Source organism: Scomber japonicus, chromosome 15 (genome assembly GCF_027409825.1).
Source record: "Scomber japonicus isolate fScoJap1 chromosome 15, fScoJap1.pri, whole genome shotgun sequence".
In the NCBI taxonomy this organism is placed as follows: Eukaryota; Metazoa; Chordata; class Actinopteri; order Scombriformes; family Scombridae; genus Scomber; species Scomber japonicus.
The window spans coordinates 8,874,723-8,894,237 of NC_070592.1; the positions used below are offsets into that span (position 1 = coordinate 8,874,723).

General features: G+C 41.2%; 1 protein-coding gene across 1 annotated transcript in view; it reads left to right on the plus strand.

The window, feature by feature from the left end:
• The window catches only part of LOC128374212 (dolichyl-diphosphooligosaccharide--protein glycosyltransferase subunit STT3B), an 86,494-nt gene that overhangs the window by 33,574 nt on the left and 33,405 nt on the right, over positions 1 to 19,515 (plus strand). The window contains exons 2-3 of the mRNA XM_053334485.1: positions 3,954 to 4,062; positions 11,661 to 11,948. Coding sequence (XP_053190460.1) covers positions 3,954 to 4,062; positions 11,661 to 11,948 — 397 coding nt within the window. The remainder of the gene's footprint in view (positions 1 to 3,953; positions 4,063 to 11,660; positions 11,949 to 19,515) is intronic.

A 19,515-nucleotide genomic window follows, 5' to 3' on the forward strand; every position in this document is an offset into this window, starting at 1 on the left:
TACTGAATGAGGCATTGCTGGCTGGTAAACAGCAATTGAGCTCTCTTAGTCATGCTGGTATGAATGGCCCATCTCTATAGGAAAGTGGTAATCAGTGAAACGGACCTTGATTAAAATAAATCATGATTCCTGCAGGAAGGTGGGAGGGAGAGGTTGGGGCGGGGGGGGGGGGGGGGGGCACGATATGTCACACCTAATTTCCATTGATGTTTTGGGATGTTATCTGATGGGTTAAGCTATATAAGGTGTGTTCATATGGCATTATATGGGTGTGTTGCTCTGTTTTAAAGTTGGCTCCCTGGTTGTTAGAGGTGCTGCAGTGGCATCACTAGTCATCATGCGCTCCGTCGCCTGAGAACATATCGGCAGCTATGCATTAAATTGCTAATGTGCCTGGCAGAGCTACATTATCCCTCCCCATCAAAGCGACAAGGGCGGGGGGGGGGGGGGGGGAGGTGTTAAAGCACTCTGCTCGGTTGTCCGCGAGATCATTGGAAAATGGGTTTTTTGTGGATATGACTTGGCAGCTTGCAAAGTTTTTTTTTTTTTTTTTTCCGTTTTAAAAAAAAAGGCTTTCTTTTTTGAATTCGTTTTGTTTCCACCTCGCCGGTTTGACAGTCAAAGAACAACGAGGCAGAAGCGTGCGAGCCATTTCCACACCAGCGTCGGCAGTCCCTTCGCTCACACCTGGCTGCCTCTGCTGCTCTGCGCTTTGTTACTCTGTGGGTCTTTGTACACCTCCAGTATGTAAAGAAACAGACTCACAGAATGAAAGAGCAAAAAGGGTATTGTCTAGGCCCTCCATCTGACTTTTAAAGAGCAGTTTTGGTTTTGATACAGCAAATTATGTGCAGTAAAAATAGAAAAAAAAGCCTCACATGATGGAAGAACTAAAATTTTATGGACAAAAGCTAAATCTTTGATGGCGGACAGTAAATTTTAAAGTGAATTTTATAGCCAAAAAAATAGGATACAAGTACAATTTAACTGTGTACTTTTTATGTGTGACTCTTGAATTGCAGCTGGATAGTTTGGCAATTCTGTACTGTGTCCTGACTCAGGCCCTTTGTGTACTTTATTTATATGATCTGAATGCCAAAGAAACAAAAAAAAACCCCACATCAGATCCTCAGTAGCTTTTCAATATCATTTAAAGAGACATACATGTTATAGTTTTGTATGTTTTGCCTTTCCATCCAATTTCTGATCATTTAACTTCTAATTACCTTTTAAATTAAGTACCTGCTGTTATGAAAACTCCAGTACATTTTAAATTACTTTCTTTTTTTGGACCACCGTTAGAAAACTTCTCATTTTCAGTGCAGCCTGTCAAAAGTTAAAAAATAAGCATTGAACCAGAAATTCATAAACAATTGCAAAAAACCATCATTCACTGAGATTGTATCGTATCGTAAGAAATAGTCTTAAAACCAACTGAATAAAAATGTTTTCTGTGTAATCAGTCGTGGGGGAAAGAAATGAACCAGGGTGCTCAAGATGAACACAAGAAGCCTGGTTATCAGTATTGGGTTTGAAATGACCAAAGCCTGGCCAAACCATCATTCTCTCTCTCTCTCTCTCTCTCTCTCTCTCTCTCTCTCTCTCTCTCTCTCTCTCTCTCTCTCTCTCTCTCTCTCTCTCTCTCTCTCTCCCTCTCTCTCTTTCTCTCTCTCTCTCTCTCTTCTCTCTCTTTCTCTCTTTCTCTCTGGAAACAAGAGCCAAGATGGAAGGAGAGGGAGGAGTGCTCCAGCTTCAAGTGTGATGTGGAGGAGGCAGAAAATCAGGCACCCTGTGATGGTTGAGCTGTGCCTCAATGCCAACAATTTTAAACACACACTTGTCCTCATCGTGAGTGCAAGTGTCACACACTGCAACACACACACACACACACACACAAACAATCTTAAACTGAATAAATCCCTGCTGTGGCATAGACAGAAATAAAGAAAGGCTGTTGATTTTTGGTTTTTGGTGGTTGACAGATCTGTGTTGTTGCTGGTCATACCTTTTTGCTTGTGTGTTCAGCTGTTTTCAGTGGACTAATGGACTACAGAACAATGGACTAATATTTGGTCACTGGTTCCATCTTTCTTAGGGGGACAGGTCTCACCCCCCTGTGTAGTGATTTCCTGCTCCTCCCATCTGGCCGCAAGCTAGGACCAAAACTAAAAGGCACAGGTCTAGTTTTGTCCCTGCAGCCATCAGACATCTTAATAAGAACTAGTTGATCCCTTGACGATGGATGTGGTGTTGATGATGATGGTGATGATTATGTTGATGATGACGATGATGATGTGATGATGAGTGCCACTTATGCTCTTCATGCCATGCACTTGACATATTAAATGCACTTTATGAGGCAGCATGGAATGATGATGGGGATGATGACGAATTGTGTAGCTATTTTACTGTTTTTTATTTTATTGTATTGTTTTGTATGAATGTCTCTCACTGCGAGTCAAATTTACCTGCGGGTACAAATAAAGAAATCTAATCTAATCTAAATCTAGTCGAATATTTGGTATCCCCACAAGTTTCTATTTCTGAATTCATTATATTATTGAAATAGAAATGAAAACTCAAATGTGACATGTTTTCATTTGAAGCAGCGTAAATCGTATAATTACATCGTCTTAATGGGCGAGAAGAAAACAACACGATATGACATGTATGTACTGAGTGTAACATTTTACAGTTAAAAATAAACTTGTCAACACTTTCTGGATTGCAAACCCTTTAACACCAGCACTGTTACTGCAAACATCTGTGGCACGTCTCCAATGAAACTTCTCATTACTACTAACTACTAACTCTGCCATCTGACTTTATCGATCAGAGCTCTAGATATATAACTGAGCGTAGGAACAAAACTGTAAGCATGGGTTGGCTTGTATATGATCTGAAGATGAAAGATAGGCTCCACAGTGTCATCTTACTTTGTGTTGCTTTGCTGATATATTAATAAAGACTCTCTGTTGGCTAAAAGCTCTGATTAGTTTTTACAGATGATGTTATCTCCTGTTTCCTCTCTGGTATACATCTCTATTAGAGTGAGCCCTAGCAGGTAATTGTCCTTCAGTATAAACCCAGCTCTGCCTCGCTGTAACTTCTCTATGCATTAAGAGTGTTGCTGCGTGAGGTATACGAGCCTTTATCTGAGCATACCATAGAGCGCGGCCCACATTAATGAGCTGCGCATCAAAAGAAGGTGCCTCTGAAGATTTACTGAACACTTGCTTGGTTCTCTTTGGCAGCAGCCTTCTCAACAGTGTCAGCTCTTTCGTTCTGCTGCCTGACAGTGTTCCAGCCCCCCTCGGCTTACCACAGCTACAGTGTGAATCAAGGCCTGTTTGCAATGATATTCCTTATATTTATTCTTTTGCCTTTTTTTTTTTTTTTTTTACTCCCTCTCCCAGTTCCAACACCATAACCATTTAATGTCTTTGTCACTTCAGCACATGCCACTGGCTGCAGCTGGAATTATCTGTACAATAAGCAGGCTTTGTTCTGAAAAATGCCACAGTATGTGTGAGAGTCCTTCATCTCTCTCTCACTCTATTTTTTTTTTTTTTTTTTTTTTTTTAACCGAGGGCTGACCTGAGAGTTGTTGGCATCAGCACAAAGGCTCACATAGTGAATGGAGGCTTTATCTTCCCCTATTCTAACAAGGCAAAATCTCTGCAGCTTTACCCATTCTGCCCGCCTTCAGAAAATCTGGAAATGAAATAACCCATTCATTCTCAGAGTTAAGTGTTTGTGGTCTGTCAACAGCTAAAGAAGAAAATATAGTTAATAAATGGAAATAGATTTTGCTTCTCTCTCTCTCTCTCTCTCTGTCTGTCTCTGTCTCTCTCTCTCTCTCTCTCTGTCTCTGTGTGGTTTATTATTTTGCATCAAACTTTTAAGCCTCTAATTTTTCTTCTTGTCATTTCTTTTTTTTTCTGTCGCTTCAGGTTCAACTACAGATCAACACACCATCTCACCACAAATGGCTTCTACGAGTTTCTAAACTGGTTCGATGAAAGAGCCTGGTACCCTCTGGGCAGGATTGTTGGTGGCACGGTAAGTTTTTCCACACGAATCGCGCGTGCCAAGCTCCATGTCATACATGTTTGTCCATTCCAGTTCGTGTTGAAGAGAGCCAGTTGAGGCGGTTTTAGGCATCCGATCAGCAATGCTCCTACGCACACCCCTCCATATGGAGACAGTCCAGGCTTGTCCAGCTGGGAAAAGACCTCAGGCAGACCCAGAACATGCTGGAGGGTTTTACTACACAAGCCTGGTAGTGCTTTAGAGTCCCCAAGGAAGAGCTGCCTGGGGAAAAACCAAAGTCTGGGTTACCTTGCTTAGCTTAGCGTGCCATTGTTAAACTGACCTGGTGAGAAAGTGGTAAAAAAAAGGATGAATGGAAGAAGTTTATCAGCCACTGCAGAAGTTTCTGGGGAATTTGCAAACACTGCAGTCTCAATCCTTTTTATATTAGATGCTAATCAGAGTGGCTTTAGCTCCAAGCTGCTTGCAGTCAGTCCTTCAGCTAGTACAGTTAAGCATCATCTTACTGCATACCAAACAATTATGCTTAAAAGGGACATTTCCAGGTCTATATTTTTAATCCGAGGCTCTACTAGAATATCTCTGCATGGTTTACAGTCAAAACACAAACATGTATTTTATTAGCCTCTGTCTGAGATTAAAGCCTGTTTTAGCTCCTGCCTCTTTTAAGGCCTCCTTTCCAATGAACCCACTCTGTTCTGATTGGTTAGCTCCGATTAGTTGTGTCTCAGCAGACTTCCTGTGGTGCCAGAGGCTGAGTAAAACAAACAGCAGTAGGATTTCACTTCTTTTAGTCATTCTTTATTCGAAATGGAAACTTATCAAATTCAGCCGTCCATTTTCGAGCTGGAATCTGATCGGAAATATGCGAGTGGGCAAACAATGCATGGAAAATCCTTAGCAGCAAAGTCTACATAATGGGCGGCTGTGTATGAGCATGTGAAACAACAAGGTGACCTTCACTTGTTGGCATGTTAGAAAAAAAAGTTGCAAATGAAGCGTTCAGGGCAGGCTAAAAAACTGGGATTTTTGGCTTGTAGGGAGCTTTTCTACAATAATATTTAAGCATGTATGTCCACCATGACCCAGAAAAGCAGCTAACTGTAAATAACTGAATGTTAGCAAAGGCGCAGTGTATATGTCAAACAAGCAAATGCACATTTTCTATGTCCACTGTGCGTGAATACACTGGGGCTCATTGACTCTGATATCTAGTCAGCTTCACAGTTACCTCATTAGTGGTTAACATAAAAAAAATGGGAGTTTGTTCTGATGTGTTTCCTCACAGCTGAGATGTCACAGGGTTATCTGGGGTTAGACAAGCCATTACAAGGATACTGTAGAGCCTTATAAGCCTGTGCAAGGCAGCATGGATTTAAGTCACAATCCAGTAGTAACAGTGAGCTGTTAACTTGACAGCATCCCTCTAGGCTATCACAAGCCTCCATGTTTACCAGCAGCAATGAGTGTTGTGAAACATTGACCCTTCTCCGTGAAAAATACAACGTGTAGATGCCACGCAATTTATCTCCCATTCCCCCCCCCCCCCCTCCTCTGAGCATCTCTTCTCCCAGCCTCATCTTCTCAGCCCCGCATCCTGTGAACTGTGAGGCCCGTGCGAGTAAAATACCTTTGGCCTATCTATCTCCCGCGCCTCTTTAACGACCGCATCTGCCTTCTTTTTTCTCTCAAGCAACCTTCATGGTGGACCCAACAGGGTTTCACTCTAAGCTGTAATTGCACTAGCTAATGATGTATCAGGACTTCATAATCTAGGGTCTTCAGTGCCAGATAAACCTTGAAATGCCTCCCTACTTGTTTCTATTATTGGTAAGCTTGAAGGGCTGGAATAGAAGTTGGCCTCTTGTGCCTGTGGTGCTTATTTTTTATTTTTATTTTATTCATTATTTTGTTTCTCTCTTCCTGTCTCTGTGTAGTGCAAACTAAATCCTGTGGGCTGTTTGGAAAGTTCTCCTGCACAGTTGAGACAGCGGGGCATGTTAATGCAAGTGCATAGCTATCGGATGCTGTTATCATTACAGCAGCAAGCAGATGGTGAGGGGCAGGAGCTGTAGCCATGTTTAGCTGCTGGTGTTTGAATATGTAGGATTCACCATTGCACAACACGAACAAGGAATCGGAACCCAAAAAGAAAATCCATCAACATTCATCCGTCATCGGCAATTACCTTCAGCTGCTGATAATTGCGTACGACAATGCTAAGCTCGTAATAATGGATGCACTCGTTCTGCTACAGTGCATGGATACTTGGGTTAGACCTTGTACCGTGGAGTGGGAGCTGAAACTCCATGATTAAAACGGAATTGGAGGGCGTATTATTTTAATTTAATTTTCATGACATTTACAAGATCCCTGGGCTGTACAACACCATTGTCTCCTGTTTACAAATTAGCACACAAAACACATACAGCTCATATTCTCTCAGTCTCTACAATCTTGTTTTGGCATTTCATGAATGTATGAGTGATTAGAGGAGTGCAAATCTCTGCCAGGTGTTTTTTGAGGTATTAATAGTCTCAGTTTGGTTAAAGATGCATAAAATAGTGTAATGATAATATAACTGGGTTCACTTATCTGTGTAAACTTAATAAGGTAATGATACCGATGATTGATGAGTTCAAACTTCTCAATTTAAACATTAGATATTTATATGTACAGAAGCCTCGCCTCTCTTCTCTTCTCTCCTCCCCTCTCCTCTTGTCTTCTCTTCTCTTCTCTTCTCTTCTCTCCTCTCCTCTCCTCTCCTCTCCTCTCCTCTCCTCTCCTCTCCTCTCCTCTCCTCTCCTCTCTTCCCCTCCCCTCCCCTCCCCTCCCCTCTCCTCTCCTCTCCTCTCCTCTCCTCTCCTCTCCTCTCCTCTCCTCTCCTCTCCTCTCCTCTCCTCTCCTCTCCCCTCCCCTCCCCTCTCCTCTCCTCTCCTCTCCTATTCTCTCCTCTTCTCTTGTCTTCTCTTCTCTCCTCTCCTCTCTCTTCTCTCTCCTCTCTCCTATTCTCTTGTCTTCTCTTGTCTTGTCTTGTCTTCTCTTCTCTCCTCTTCTCTCCTCTCCTCTCCTCTCCTCTCCTCTCCTCTCCTCTCCTCTCCTCTCCTCTCCTCTCCTCTCCTCTCCTCTCCTCTCCTATTCTCTTGTCTCCTATTCTCTTCTCTCCTCTCCTCTCTCTTCTCTTCTCTCCTCTCTCTTCTCTTCTCCTCTCTCCTATTCTCTTGTCTCCTATTCTCTTGTCTTCTCTTGTCTTCTCTTGTCTTCTCTTCTCTTCTCTTCTCTTCTCTTCTCTTCTCTTCTCTTCTCTCCTCTTCTCTTCTCTCCTCTCCTCTCCTCTCCTCTCCTCTCCTCTCCTCTCCTCTCCTCTCCTCTCCTCTCCTCTCCTCTCCTCTCCTCTCCTCTCCTCTCCTCTCCCAGACAAAAAAGAGTTGGATCTCACTCAGTTGACCCTCACATTTCCCTTATAGTCAGTATGGTGGTGGTGAATCTAACAAAAACAGGAGATTCATTCGTCTCGTATCATGCTTGACTTTAGTGGATCATAACACATCAGGTATCAGTTTTTGAATCACGACAAAGGCCAAAATGTGGCCTGCAACAGACTCGGTAAGCCTTGTGAATCACTGCAACAACAAGGTGTCCTTCAGCATACAGTCATAAATGTGCACACAAAATATTATGCTGATGGGTCCAGTAATAATATGTGAGATTAGCTGCAGACGGATACATGCACACACAAACACAAAGAACAAACACATCAGATCTGTATCAGGCATAAAAACAAAAAACAGCATGGTAATTTACAGCATGGTTCATTTGAAGGACAGTTTTTCTGATTTCTTCTGGTCAAAATTAGTTTCACTTCAGTTATTTCATTTTCCAGTTGAACCTACTGTAAATATTTTTAATTTGCTGAGAAAACCACTCTCAAGCTTGACCAATCTGCAAATTCTGTATCAGAGCTGAGGTTTAGATTAGGTAGCAAAACAATCGCTGCTGTGCCAACAATCACTAACCACCTACTTGGCGGAACTGTCCTTTTTCTGTAGACTGGTTCCCTTTTTTGATTTTGGACATCATTTACTGACTCAAATGGAGATTGAATTCAATAATCTTCTCTTTTATGGTCTCAAACAGCTTTATTTCACAAAAAAGTAAGTTCATTACCTTTCACAGCTCATACTAAAATTCCTTTTATACAAAGTTTAAAAGTACAAGTTGATACCAGACCAAGCCTAAATGGTTTCTGAAGCCTCTTTTGAAAGTCACGAGTTGAACTCTGCAATTTCAGTGGGCATAATTTGTGGAGTGATTCTCCTGGTTTGGGTATGCCTTTCACTGTCTCTAAGCAATTACACAGCACTGACAGAGGTCATGTTGTCCTTGCACTGTGTGTTATTATTTTGAACACTTTCAGCAAATGATTGTTTCCACACCAGTGCCACTTAGGCAATTTACCCAGACACCTTTTTTTTTTCTTTTTTTTTTATTTGTTGCAGATGCTCCTGCTGGGTACTGTTAGCATTGAAATCAGCTAATGTACAGAGTGTTGGAGCCAATAGCTTGCTTTACATGCCATTTTGCTAATTTAATTTAGGTAATTCTCCCACCTCTGAGATGGATGCATTGCAGCAGAGTGACTGTGATGTCAGATAAGTGAGGTGTCGTTAAGAGGCGAGGCCCATTGTAAACCACAGTGGACTTGGAAGGAGTTCAGTGCCAGATGGCAATTCACATTCAGCCTCATAGGGGTTCACACTGATTTTGATAGCAGGTGGGTGGGTCATTTGGTTGACCATACAAAATGCAAATATCCCCCTATAGTATGCAAATCTATGCAAAATGGAGCAACAATCTTCAGATTGATGCAGAGGAGAGATCTGACAGAGCTCAACCAGGAGACTCAGTGATAGATCAACCCTTTTTGTTTTAGGTTGAGGTGGTTGCAGTGTTTAAGTATTATAATTAACACAGACTTAACAATCTGGTGCATGCTCAAGGCGCCGTGATAATGGTGGGGGATGGGGGGGACAAAGCAGGTCGGTCCAAACATTAGGTCAGTGGTTCAATCCCAAACTCCTCATGTCCACATGTCCAAGTGTCCTTGGGCAGGGTGGTGAACCTCAAATTGCCCCTGATGGTTGTGCTAGTACCCCATATGGCAGTTTTCACCATCAGTCAGCAGCAGAAACATTGTAAAGAAAGCAGTTAGCATAAAAGCACTATACAAATGCAGCCATTTACCTTTTTTGGTTGTTGATGCTGTCGCAGTAACCAGAAGTCACTCATTTACTGCATCGGCTAATTGTTGAAATCCCACTTGTTTGCATGACTGAGCTTGATAATATTCTGAAAACAGACAGGCGTCATGGAAACAAGTTATAAAGTTGACTCCCACACTGCATTAAAAATCACAAAATGAATGTGAGAGAGCTTTTATTTGCATCAAGCCTATGCTTTTAAAACATGCAGGGGTGTGTGGGGAAAATGTGCCGGGTTCATCTCAAGTCTGTTTCAAAGCCCATAAAACACTTACAATCTGTAGTCTTTGTTAAGGAAACTTTAGAAAGTTTATAAAAATACCAAAGTTACATTCCCGTCTTCTTTCTTTTTCTTTTCAAACGTCTGTCTCTCGGCATTTTAACAATGTCAGAGTGGTTGTCTGTGACCTCGCTGCCTCCAGGTGGAATTCAAAGATCCACCTCTGCCCTGTTTGAGAGCAGTGACCGAGACTCTAGCATTCAACCTTTTACCTTCCCGCGCTCTGTTTAACACACACACACACACATACACTTTCTCTTTTCTGCTCAGCCGCTATATATTTCACATCTTTGTTTTTCTTTCCCTCTCTCTACCTCTTTATCTTTCATCATCTCTCCTCTGGTGTCTGCCTCTGCCTCTCTCTCTAATGTCGCTCAGTCTTTTTCTCGCCTTCACCATGCATGCCTCCATTCTTTGCTCTCGCCCTCATTCTTACCCCGTCTCCCCCTCCACCACCACCCTTTTCTTATTCAAAATCAGACAGATGATCCTGACAGTCCTCATTAATTGTGTATGATAGCGCTAAGTCTCTAAGCACTCAGATGGGTCACACCGTTTGGAAGACAGACGAGCCGATATCAGTTAATGTGACACTTGAGTGCCGCGCTGTCTGGACCGGTCCAGCTGCCCCCCCCCCCCCCCCCTCTTTATTTTTTATGTTTATTTTTTTTTTTATATTCTCCTTTCACTCCCACCCACCATCCACCCCCACAGAGGATGACTGTCAGTTGCTCTTTCTCCTGAGCCATAGATAAGGAAAAGGAGTGCTTCTCTAATGTGACAGTCCATAACAACGGAGCGCTGTCGAGCAAATAAACCGCTCTTTGTTGCCATAAGCACAATGAACAAATGCATTTCTGGTAACGGCTTCTGTCAGCTCTAGTTGATGGTATTTTCATAATGAACAAGCTTTGTAATGTTATTCTTGAACGCCAAATTTAGAGAGAAGTGCGGATAAATTATGCACAAATGTTTTTGTATCACTTCAAGCCCAACATTTAGCCAAAATCTACATGGCTATGATGAATAATTATGAGTCTCACTGCTACGATTTGGGCACCTGGGCCTGATTGCAGAGTTCAGATTGGCCAATAATTACCAGAGCAGTTTTTGTAAATGGCAGGATACTGCTCCATTAGACAGAGTCCAATCCTCAGAGCCGTGAGGCAAGACACGGTTGATTTTTATTGAAGTAGATTGGTTGATGAAGCTTGGGGTCTCCTAGGCACTGGCTAATTAGAGACGTGAAGACCTGAGTTTATTAGCGGCAAAGCAAAGAGCATGGATTGCGGCTACAGTGAACAGACATCAGGGACATCACTCACACGTTAAAATTCAGCCTTGCTTTGCTTTGCTTCAGACAGCCAGTGTACTTGCACGGGGCCCTAATTGGATCCGCTCTCATGTATCGTTGAGACAGGGCCACGAGGCCTCGCTTACTCAGGCCCCAGCCTCGACTGAGCGGAGGGTGTAATTAATTACAACTTCCTGTTGAAGAGCACCCATTACATGACAACAATTGTTGATGGTAGATTAATTGCGCAAGTTGTTTATCAAGCAAAAAATGCCAAACATTTACTAGTTCGGAGGTTCTGAAATGTGCAGCTTTTTTAATATTCTGGTAATCATGGGTGTTTTTCACAGTTTTCAGGCATTTTATAAACTAAAAGATTAATTTATTGATTAATTGGACAAATAATTGCTCCTCTACTTGGCAATGCGGCTTCTCGAACGTGACATATTACTGTTGGTTGTGGATTGCAAGGCAGAAACACTTTTTTTTCTGGTCTACAGGGAAGCATTACTTGATTTTCGCTGGAAAAACTACAGCTGTAATGAACACTACGCTGGGACCAGAATCAATTGATATTATAATAAAGTGACAGCACGTACAATTTACCAACTCAAAAGGGGGATTTGAAGTCAAATTATTCCTTGATAGAGCTTCTTTCTTTCTCCATGTGCCTGCTGTTTTTACTGCTATGAATCTTAGTTTTTTCTCGTCTCCATCTAGCTGTCATTACTAATGTCTCACTCTTTGATCTCTCCCTCTCTTTTTTACTCAGGTATATCCGGGGTTAATGGTGACTGCGGGCCTCATCCACTACGTGCTCAACCTGCTCCACATCACCGTCCACATTCGCGATGTGTGCGTCTTCCTGGCGCCGGTGTTCAGCGGCCTGACCGCCATCTCCACCTTCCTGCTGACACGCGAGCTGTGGAACCAGGGCGCAGGACTGCTGGCGGCCTGCTTCATAGCCATCGTCCCAGGCTACATCTCCCGCTCTGTCGCCGGCTCATTTGACAATGAGGGCATCGCCATCTTCGCCCTGCAGTTCACCTATTACCTCTGGGTATGTACACTGATCACTCGATGAAGTCTTCCTTATTTCTATCCTGAGGTACAAAAAAGGGTTAGGGTTAGTCTTACTGTGCATGGAGATGTGATGTATAGGCATGGTGAACTCTGTTGATCAGGTTTAAAATTGGTTTTAGCTGAATAACAATATTAAAATCTCTACTCCAATAGTGTGTTGTGCACTGTCCTGTGTATCCCTATTTTCAAATGTTTGCTTGGCTACAGAACAGTTGAATTATTTATCCACAGCCTTGAAAAGCACACTGGGCATTTATGCTGGCCATGTGGAGTCAAGTGAAATGACTGCACTGTAAAACCTTTGCAGTATCATGACCTTTCAGACTAGAATAGGAAGGATCAAGATAAAACTTGAATGGCCCTTCTCCCAATTTACCTTTCTGTCCAGAACATAAGAAGTGAACACCCAGACAGTGTTGTGTTGTGTTGTGTTGTGTTGTGTTGAAGAACCTCCACCATCACTGTGTTCAAGTTTATGTATTTATTTCCCTCTCTTTCAATACAATCATATATAATTTAAGATAGAGATATAAATAAGATAGACAGATGGGTAGATAGATACTTTATTGTCCCCGAAGGGAAATTTGTCTTGGGCTCTAAGTGCTGAGACCACTGCCGCCATAGTTAAAAGAACAAAGAAATAAAAGTAAAGTTGCACATTTGCACAACAATAATACAAATGACAGAATTGCACATTTACGCATAATGCTACCTGTTGAGTCAATAAATACATACATATAATGAGTACACATATTGCACATTCCCACAGATTTCTGTACAGGGTAACAGTTAGGGGATTACACCAAACCTAGCAGTATCAACATGACAGCAATGCATACCTCACACTGTTTACAAAGTCTTATTTATTATTCTAATGGAAGTAGGGATGAATGAATATTTAAATCTGTTAAACTTGCATATGGGGGTTCTGTAACGTTTGCCAGATGGTAACAGTGGGTATTCTGGATTGAGGATGTGGGCAGAATCGGAAGAAGCTCTCTGTGCCAGTCTGAGGACAGACTCTTCATATATGGACTGCAGCTCTACAAAACATGTAGCTGCATTGATAAGTGAAATAATCAATTAATCAAATGGGAACATTAGCTGGTTTAAATGTGTTGACGTTATTGAGTTATTTGTCTTCTGTGATGGTAACCAGAATGTGTTTCGGAGCTCTGGGTTGTCTTTACTTACTGTTTTCTGACATTTCAGAAATGTAAAATCTATTTTTCCTGTTAAGCACTATTTTCCCCTCAGTAGTTAAAATAAAAAACGTATTTGCCGAGCTTATCGATGTGATGTAGACCTTGACCAAACAAAGCGACTCCACAGATGGAAAGAAAAGGTTATTTTTGAATACAGGTTGGATGTTTGCATGAACCATAGAGCAAATAATTTTTGAAATGGTCATGCCCACAGTAGGTGGAAGGAAGAGGCTTTTTAGGCTGAAGGATGTCTGAAACACACTTCACTTTACCTCAGTCTGTCCACTCTTTTCAGTTACATCAGCAGCTGCCTTACAGCCCTGCAGCTATCTCACATGAATGCATCTCGCACTTGTGTATTTGTGTGTGTGAGAGTGTGTGTGTGTGTGCAAGTGTGTGAAATGGAAATGCTCTGCTTTGTAAACAACCATCAGCATCCCCTTCCTCCATGTTATTGAAATTGACCTTGACAAATATTGAGAATTTTTTCATTTTGTAAAAATGTAAATAGGGGGAAAGGAAACTTGAGAGAGAGAGAGAAAAGAATGAAAGAAAAACACTTCCAGATGACTTCTATATTTATGAAGCCAGTTATAAGCTATGTTTGTTTAACCAGGTTTCTCCTAACATTAAAAAGGAGGGGTGGGTGGATTTTATGAAACACATTAATATGCAACATGTTAACTGATTAAGATGTTAATCAGTTAACTTAACAGATTTAGAGCAGAACAATACATATATCATGAGAAAGTGCCCTGCGGAAATGAACTGAATATAAAGGAGCTACCATATATTTAAAAAAACATTAGAAAAACTAAGAGATAATAAACGCTACACTCTGGAAATGATTGTGAAATTATGCAGGATGCGCTGTATGCACATGCTAATATTTTCAACAAATGAAGTAACCTAGACTGGAAAATCAAATGTTTAAGAATGTGAGACATTAATAGATAGATCTGAGCAATACAGGATATCATTACTGTTAAGAGTCATTTTTATTACTGTTAAAGATAATCTTATTTCTGCTGCTGAGGCTGTAGAGGATTGCAGAAGGGACAAGTGCAGATACTCTAAATGGATAAATGTCACTGCCTGTTATTAGAGCACAGTGGGTTTACTTCTATTTATACAACAGTGTGTCATCTCATCCATAAAATGATTTTCTGTAAACAAAATTGCTTCATGTCTGTGTGCTAACAGGTTACAGTGAGCCTGTTACCATCATTACTGTGAAAGAATTGTACAAGCAGCTTAACCCTTAGTGGGGGTAGGTATCAAATAAATACGGCGGTTTGTGTTAAAGGTCACATATTAAACTCTTTTTCACTAAGTTAATATAATTTATATTCATACTGGAGCTAGTAATAGCAGTCTCACTTATACAAGTATTATAATAATGCTGCAAGTGTATCTGTGGATCCGAATGGTCGTATTAGCCCATCTCACTTAACGGCCTCATATGTGACCTTTAACTCAGTCTGGATTTAATAATGTAGATTTTTACCAGCATAAAAGAGAAGGTCTTATTTATTAAACCTCAACATGCAAGGAGCCGTCCTCACCTGCTGCTGCTGCTGCTGCTGCTTCTGTTGAATGCACAGACAGCGTGGAAGCTTGTTTAAATAATATCACTGGAAATGATATAATATCCTGAGTATCTGGCTCTAAATGTGTAATTTTAAAAGTCTTCTGGTGCTGATGCTGCTTAGCCAACGCTGCTATTAGCCCATAGACTGTATAAAAGAAATGGACGTTACATCCGTGCCATCACCCATTGGTTTGTGAACTGCTGCTCAGAAGCCAATAGTTTCGGATCTGAGCAGCGCCATCTTGAAAATTTCAGGTGCATGCTGGGAAAAATAAAAACACGGATTCTACTTATTTGGGCATGAGGCGGGGCCATCGGCGGAGCCAACGGCGAAGTGGGGAGGTTGCTATAGGTTGCGAGGGCTGGATCTCAAGGACATTGGGCAATCAACCTGTCAATCAGGACGTAGCCACGCCCTAATGCATACCCTGCTTTATCGTCAAATATAAAATCAGGGAGGCTAAAATTTCACAAATGAACATCATACTGCATTGAAGAAGGCTTTAAACTAGCGATTGAGACCATACACACATTTTGAAAACGTTTACTGAGGTTAGAAATCAAGTGAGAAGTTGGTGAATTCTCCATTGACTTGTATAGAGACGGAAGTCCTTTTGACACCAAAACGGTCGCCCCCTGGTGGCCTTTTGATAGAATGCAGTTCTAAGTTACTTTCGCGTTGGATTCATTTCAGAGGACCAGAACTCTGGTCTCTCTAATCTAATCTTATTGGAACCAGAGAACAATGCAAACAAACCTCATTATTGACTAGCCCTGGCTGTGTTAGTGCAGAGAGGCAAACCAATCATGGCTGCTTCATATAGGTGTAATAGGAGTTGTAAACCTCCCCTCGTTTTATTTAAACTACATTGATTATTTTTTCATTATACCCATGGCGTTCAAATGAGAGCACCTGCAGCTGGGAAAGGGGGGAAAAACCCAGCACTAAACCTGCAAGAACCCTACATTTATGCAGATATCTATTTGAAGCCCACACATTGAACGCAGCACATCAACAGTCAAGCTAAAATGTTTTGTCCCATCTGATAGTTTGCTGAGTCGATGACCGGACGGCACAAACTAGCAGATTGAGACTATTGTAAATGTGAAACTATCCACACAACAAATGCTGAGACATGTTTGCCTCATCATCACAGATGTTTAATTAGCCAACATGGGAATTGAGTTTGTCACTAATTTATTTATTTATTATGGTTTATTTAATAGGGACAAATACAATATACAGAGACAGGCTGAAACATCTGTCCGACGCAGGAATCACAGTGTTTATAGCGAGTGGTAATTTACAACACCTGTCCCCTAGAAGGCCTTTTGTGAAAGTAAGAGATTCAAATTGTTTTAAAAAAAGGAGGGAAACCAATTACAACCTTATAGTAAATACAATACAATACAGCACAGGACAAAAACACATGGCCTCTGATTTAAATGAAACATAGTTGTTGTAAATGCTGCACAATTTGACAATACTCTTTTTTGCATGCTTTAAAGTCTCCTCTTAGTTTTTCCATATTTACTTTGTCTTTGCAATTTCATATTGTTTATCTTCAGTGTTCCAATTTTAAGTCATATCTTTGCTTTTTCCCCCATGTTTTAACAGAGTCATTTGAATTTTCAATTAAATCCTACACAGACACATAATTTTCTTGATGTGATTTATTTGCTGAAAGGCAGTGGGAGCGCCTTGTTAAAGTAATGAACAGTAAAACTGGTATTCTAGTATGTCCTCTTCCAATGTGTTGTAGTAAGCACACAGAAAAGAGATTTTTATTATGCATGCCACAGGCAGTCAGAGCTGTAATAGTAGCTTGTAGGCTATTTGTCCAATTTTTTTACTTTACCTTCAAGGCGTTGATCTCTTTCTGCCTGAGCTGTGCTGTGGCGACGGGGGGGCGGGGGGGGGGCTTTCATCCAGGTTGAAGTAGTGATGCAAGTATTTCATCATGTCATGCTTCACCGCTGTTTGTCATAGCATTAACAAGCTTGGCAGTACAGTTGCCGTCGGGCTGGAAGAGACCTTTTATCTGTCCAAGGATTCAGCTATCCCAGTTTGTGTCACTGTCAAATCGTGCACGGATGCGTCTCCACATGTGGTTTGTTGGTAGTCTGAGTCACTAGGCTCAGCGGAGCCCGCGGACTGCTCTGTGGCCATTTCTGAGCTCAGTCACTGTCACTGATCTGGCAGTGACCTTCAGTTTAGTGTCCAGGTGGCTGCCGAGCGTGCCTGTTGTGTCTGCAGTTTTAAGTCTCGACACAACACGACTGGCTCCGTGTCAGCGTACTGGCTCAGCAGAGTGAAACCAAACAGCTGATTGTTACACTCACAGGGAGCGTTTAGAAACATACAGCACATATTTGGTAGTTAAGTATTCGGATCAATGATGTTTTTTTGTGTGTCCATGTTGTTTAGTAAAATTTAAAGGGGTTAAAATGTAAAAAACACATTCTTTTTTTTGTGGACCCAGCATCATATTTCAGCTTTTAATCCATTTTGAGAGAATATATTAGAGAATTATGGCAAACATGTCTAAGTGGTGTAACCATAAAAACTTTGTACCAAATAATTCAACTTGCTTAAAAACACTAAATTCTCATTAAAACACCATATCAACTAGTTTGGCATAATCTTACATTATAACTTTTGATATTAAATAAAGGTAATGGAATACAATTGACCTAAATAATAAATTCAATCTGGGGAATCATGTCAATTAGGAAGTAATTATTGTATTAAGTAATTATTAGTATAAGTCCACTTAAATACACTGTAGGTGGATGAAATATTAAATATGTATCATTCTTTTGTGGTTACACCATTTGACATTTCCAGGAGCATTCAGTCTTACTTTTGGTAAAACATGGTGCAACAAACCTGATGCTGCTTTTAAAACTATTTTTAAAGATATTTTAGAATTGCTCATCTTGACAACTCTTATTTATCACTGACCCGTTCTCAGGAAATGTATGCACACATGAAAAGTAAAAACCACACAGAATGATAAAATGATATTTCAAGGACAACGTCTTCATCTTTGTAGCTTAAGACAAGGGACAGATCTAAGATTATTGCAATGGGGGATAAACACCTGACAAGTAACGGCCGTGTCCGCTCGAGATAAGTCGATCACAGCTGGGGTAGGCAGCTTTTTGGGGTTTTTTTCCTTTTCTTTCTCATTTTAGGTTGTTTTTCTTTTGGGCTTTATCTTTTTTTCAACGGTGCAAGAAAAACAAGGTCAGAACTACAAATATGAGTATAACAAAAAAAAACCTCCTTTACTTCCAGTCCAAGAAAGGAAAATCAATACAGCAGTTGCGTGTGTTCACAAGGACGCAGGTGAAGGGTGGAGCTACGGAGCAGAAACAGGCTTTGATTTCCAGAAGTTGCCTACCTTCACTTTAATTGGTTGGTCAGTTGACAGAAAAACTAACTTTTAGCCTCTAAAAGTGTGAGGATTTGATACTTTAAGACATTTAAAGACTTAACCTTAGACTCTTGGAAGTTATAACAAGCATTTTTTAGTAAATTACTGACATTTTACAGTCATTAAGCTCTAACATCCACCAACATGAATAGATTTATAGTCTCAATAACACAACTGCACCAAAACTGAAAGAGACATCCATCAAGAGAGTTTTCTTTGATGATTTTATATTTGTTCAGCACTTCATATAGTGTCTGATATTATGCTTTGTGAATGACTGAAATGAAAGAAATGGCATTGTAAGTCAGACTGTCAGACTGGCACTTTTTGAGAGATCTAAGCAGCGAGGACTGCAAATTCTGCAGGGAGCTGACTGAATTCATCAGAGGTTGAACTTCAGGTGCTCTGTGGCTCTGCTCTGAAACCTGGATCAGCATTATAAAGTAATCTCTCTCACTCAGTCATGCGCGACACACCGAGCTATATATTACTGTTTTGCTTGCTGTTTTTCCAGACAGCGGTTTAAAAATATTACTGCTCCCAATTCCAGTCGTCATTGTTTTTGCAGTAATCCAAATAAGAAGAACAGGAAGGGGAATTATTAGAATCACCGCCACACACTGCTTGGTAGGATAGTCCAGACACCTTTAGAAATATCTAAACCTATAATGAAATATTCAACACTACACATGAAACTTCCCCCCTTATACTTTTTCCTCATATATCCGAGACGTTTTCTTTCTGTGTCCACCTTCCGAGTTTTTTTTTTTAACGATGCGATCGCCTCCGAAAATCCACCGTTCCAACTTTTCAAGACTTCTCAAGCAGCTGTCACCAAAACTTATCTGTCTCACGCCAGGTAATGTGTATTAGGGTGTGTTAGGTAACATCTGTTTGCGTCTGCATCATCGTAATGGCTTCTTGTCATCGTGTGTGTGTGTGTGTGTAATGCATCTTCAAGTGAAGCAGGTGTTCCTCCAGGCAGTCATCACCGCCTCTTAAGGTGATGTGTCATCAGCAGAGCAATGCCATTTAAAAAAAAAAAAAAAAGAATCCCCTTCCTCTCAGCTACCACCACTTGTGCACCGTTATATTTGGTGAGGGCCCCGAAAAACAATCATCCCTTCCATGCACCACTGCTTCCCATTATCAGTCTCATTTACGCACATTTGTCTCTTCATTTTCCTTTCCTCCTCTCTGTCTCTCTTCCATCTCGTCTCCCTTTAATTGTCTTTGTCTTCTTTTGCCCCCCCCCCTCACCCACCCTTCGCACCACCACCACCACCACCACCGCCATTGTTTTGTTCT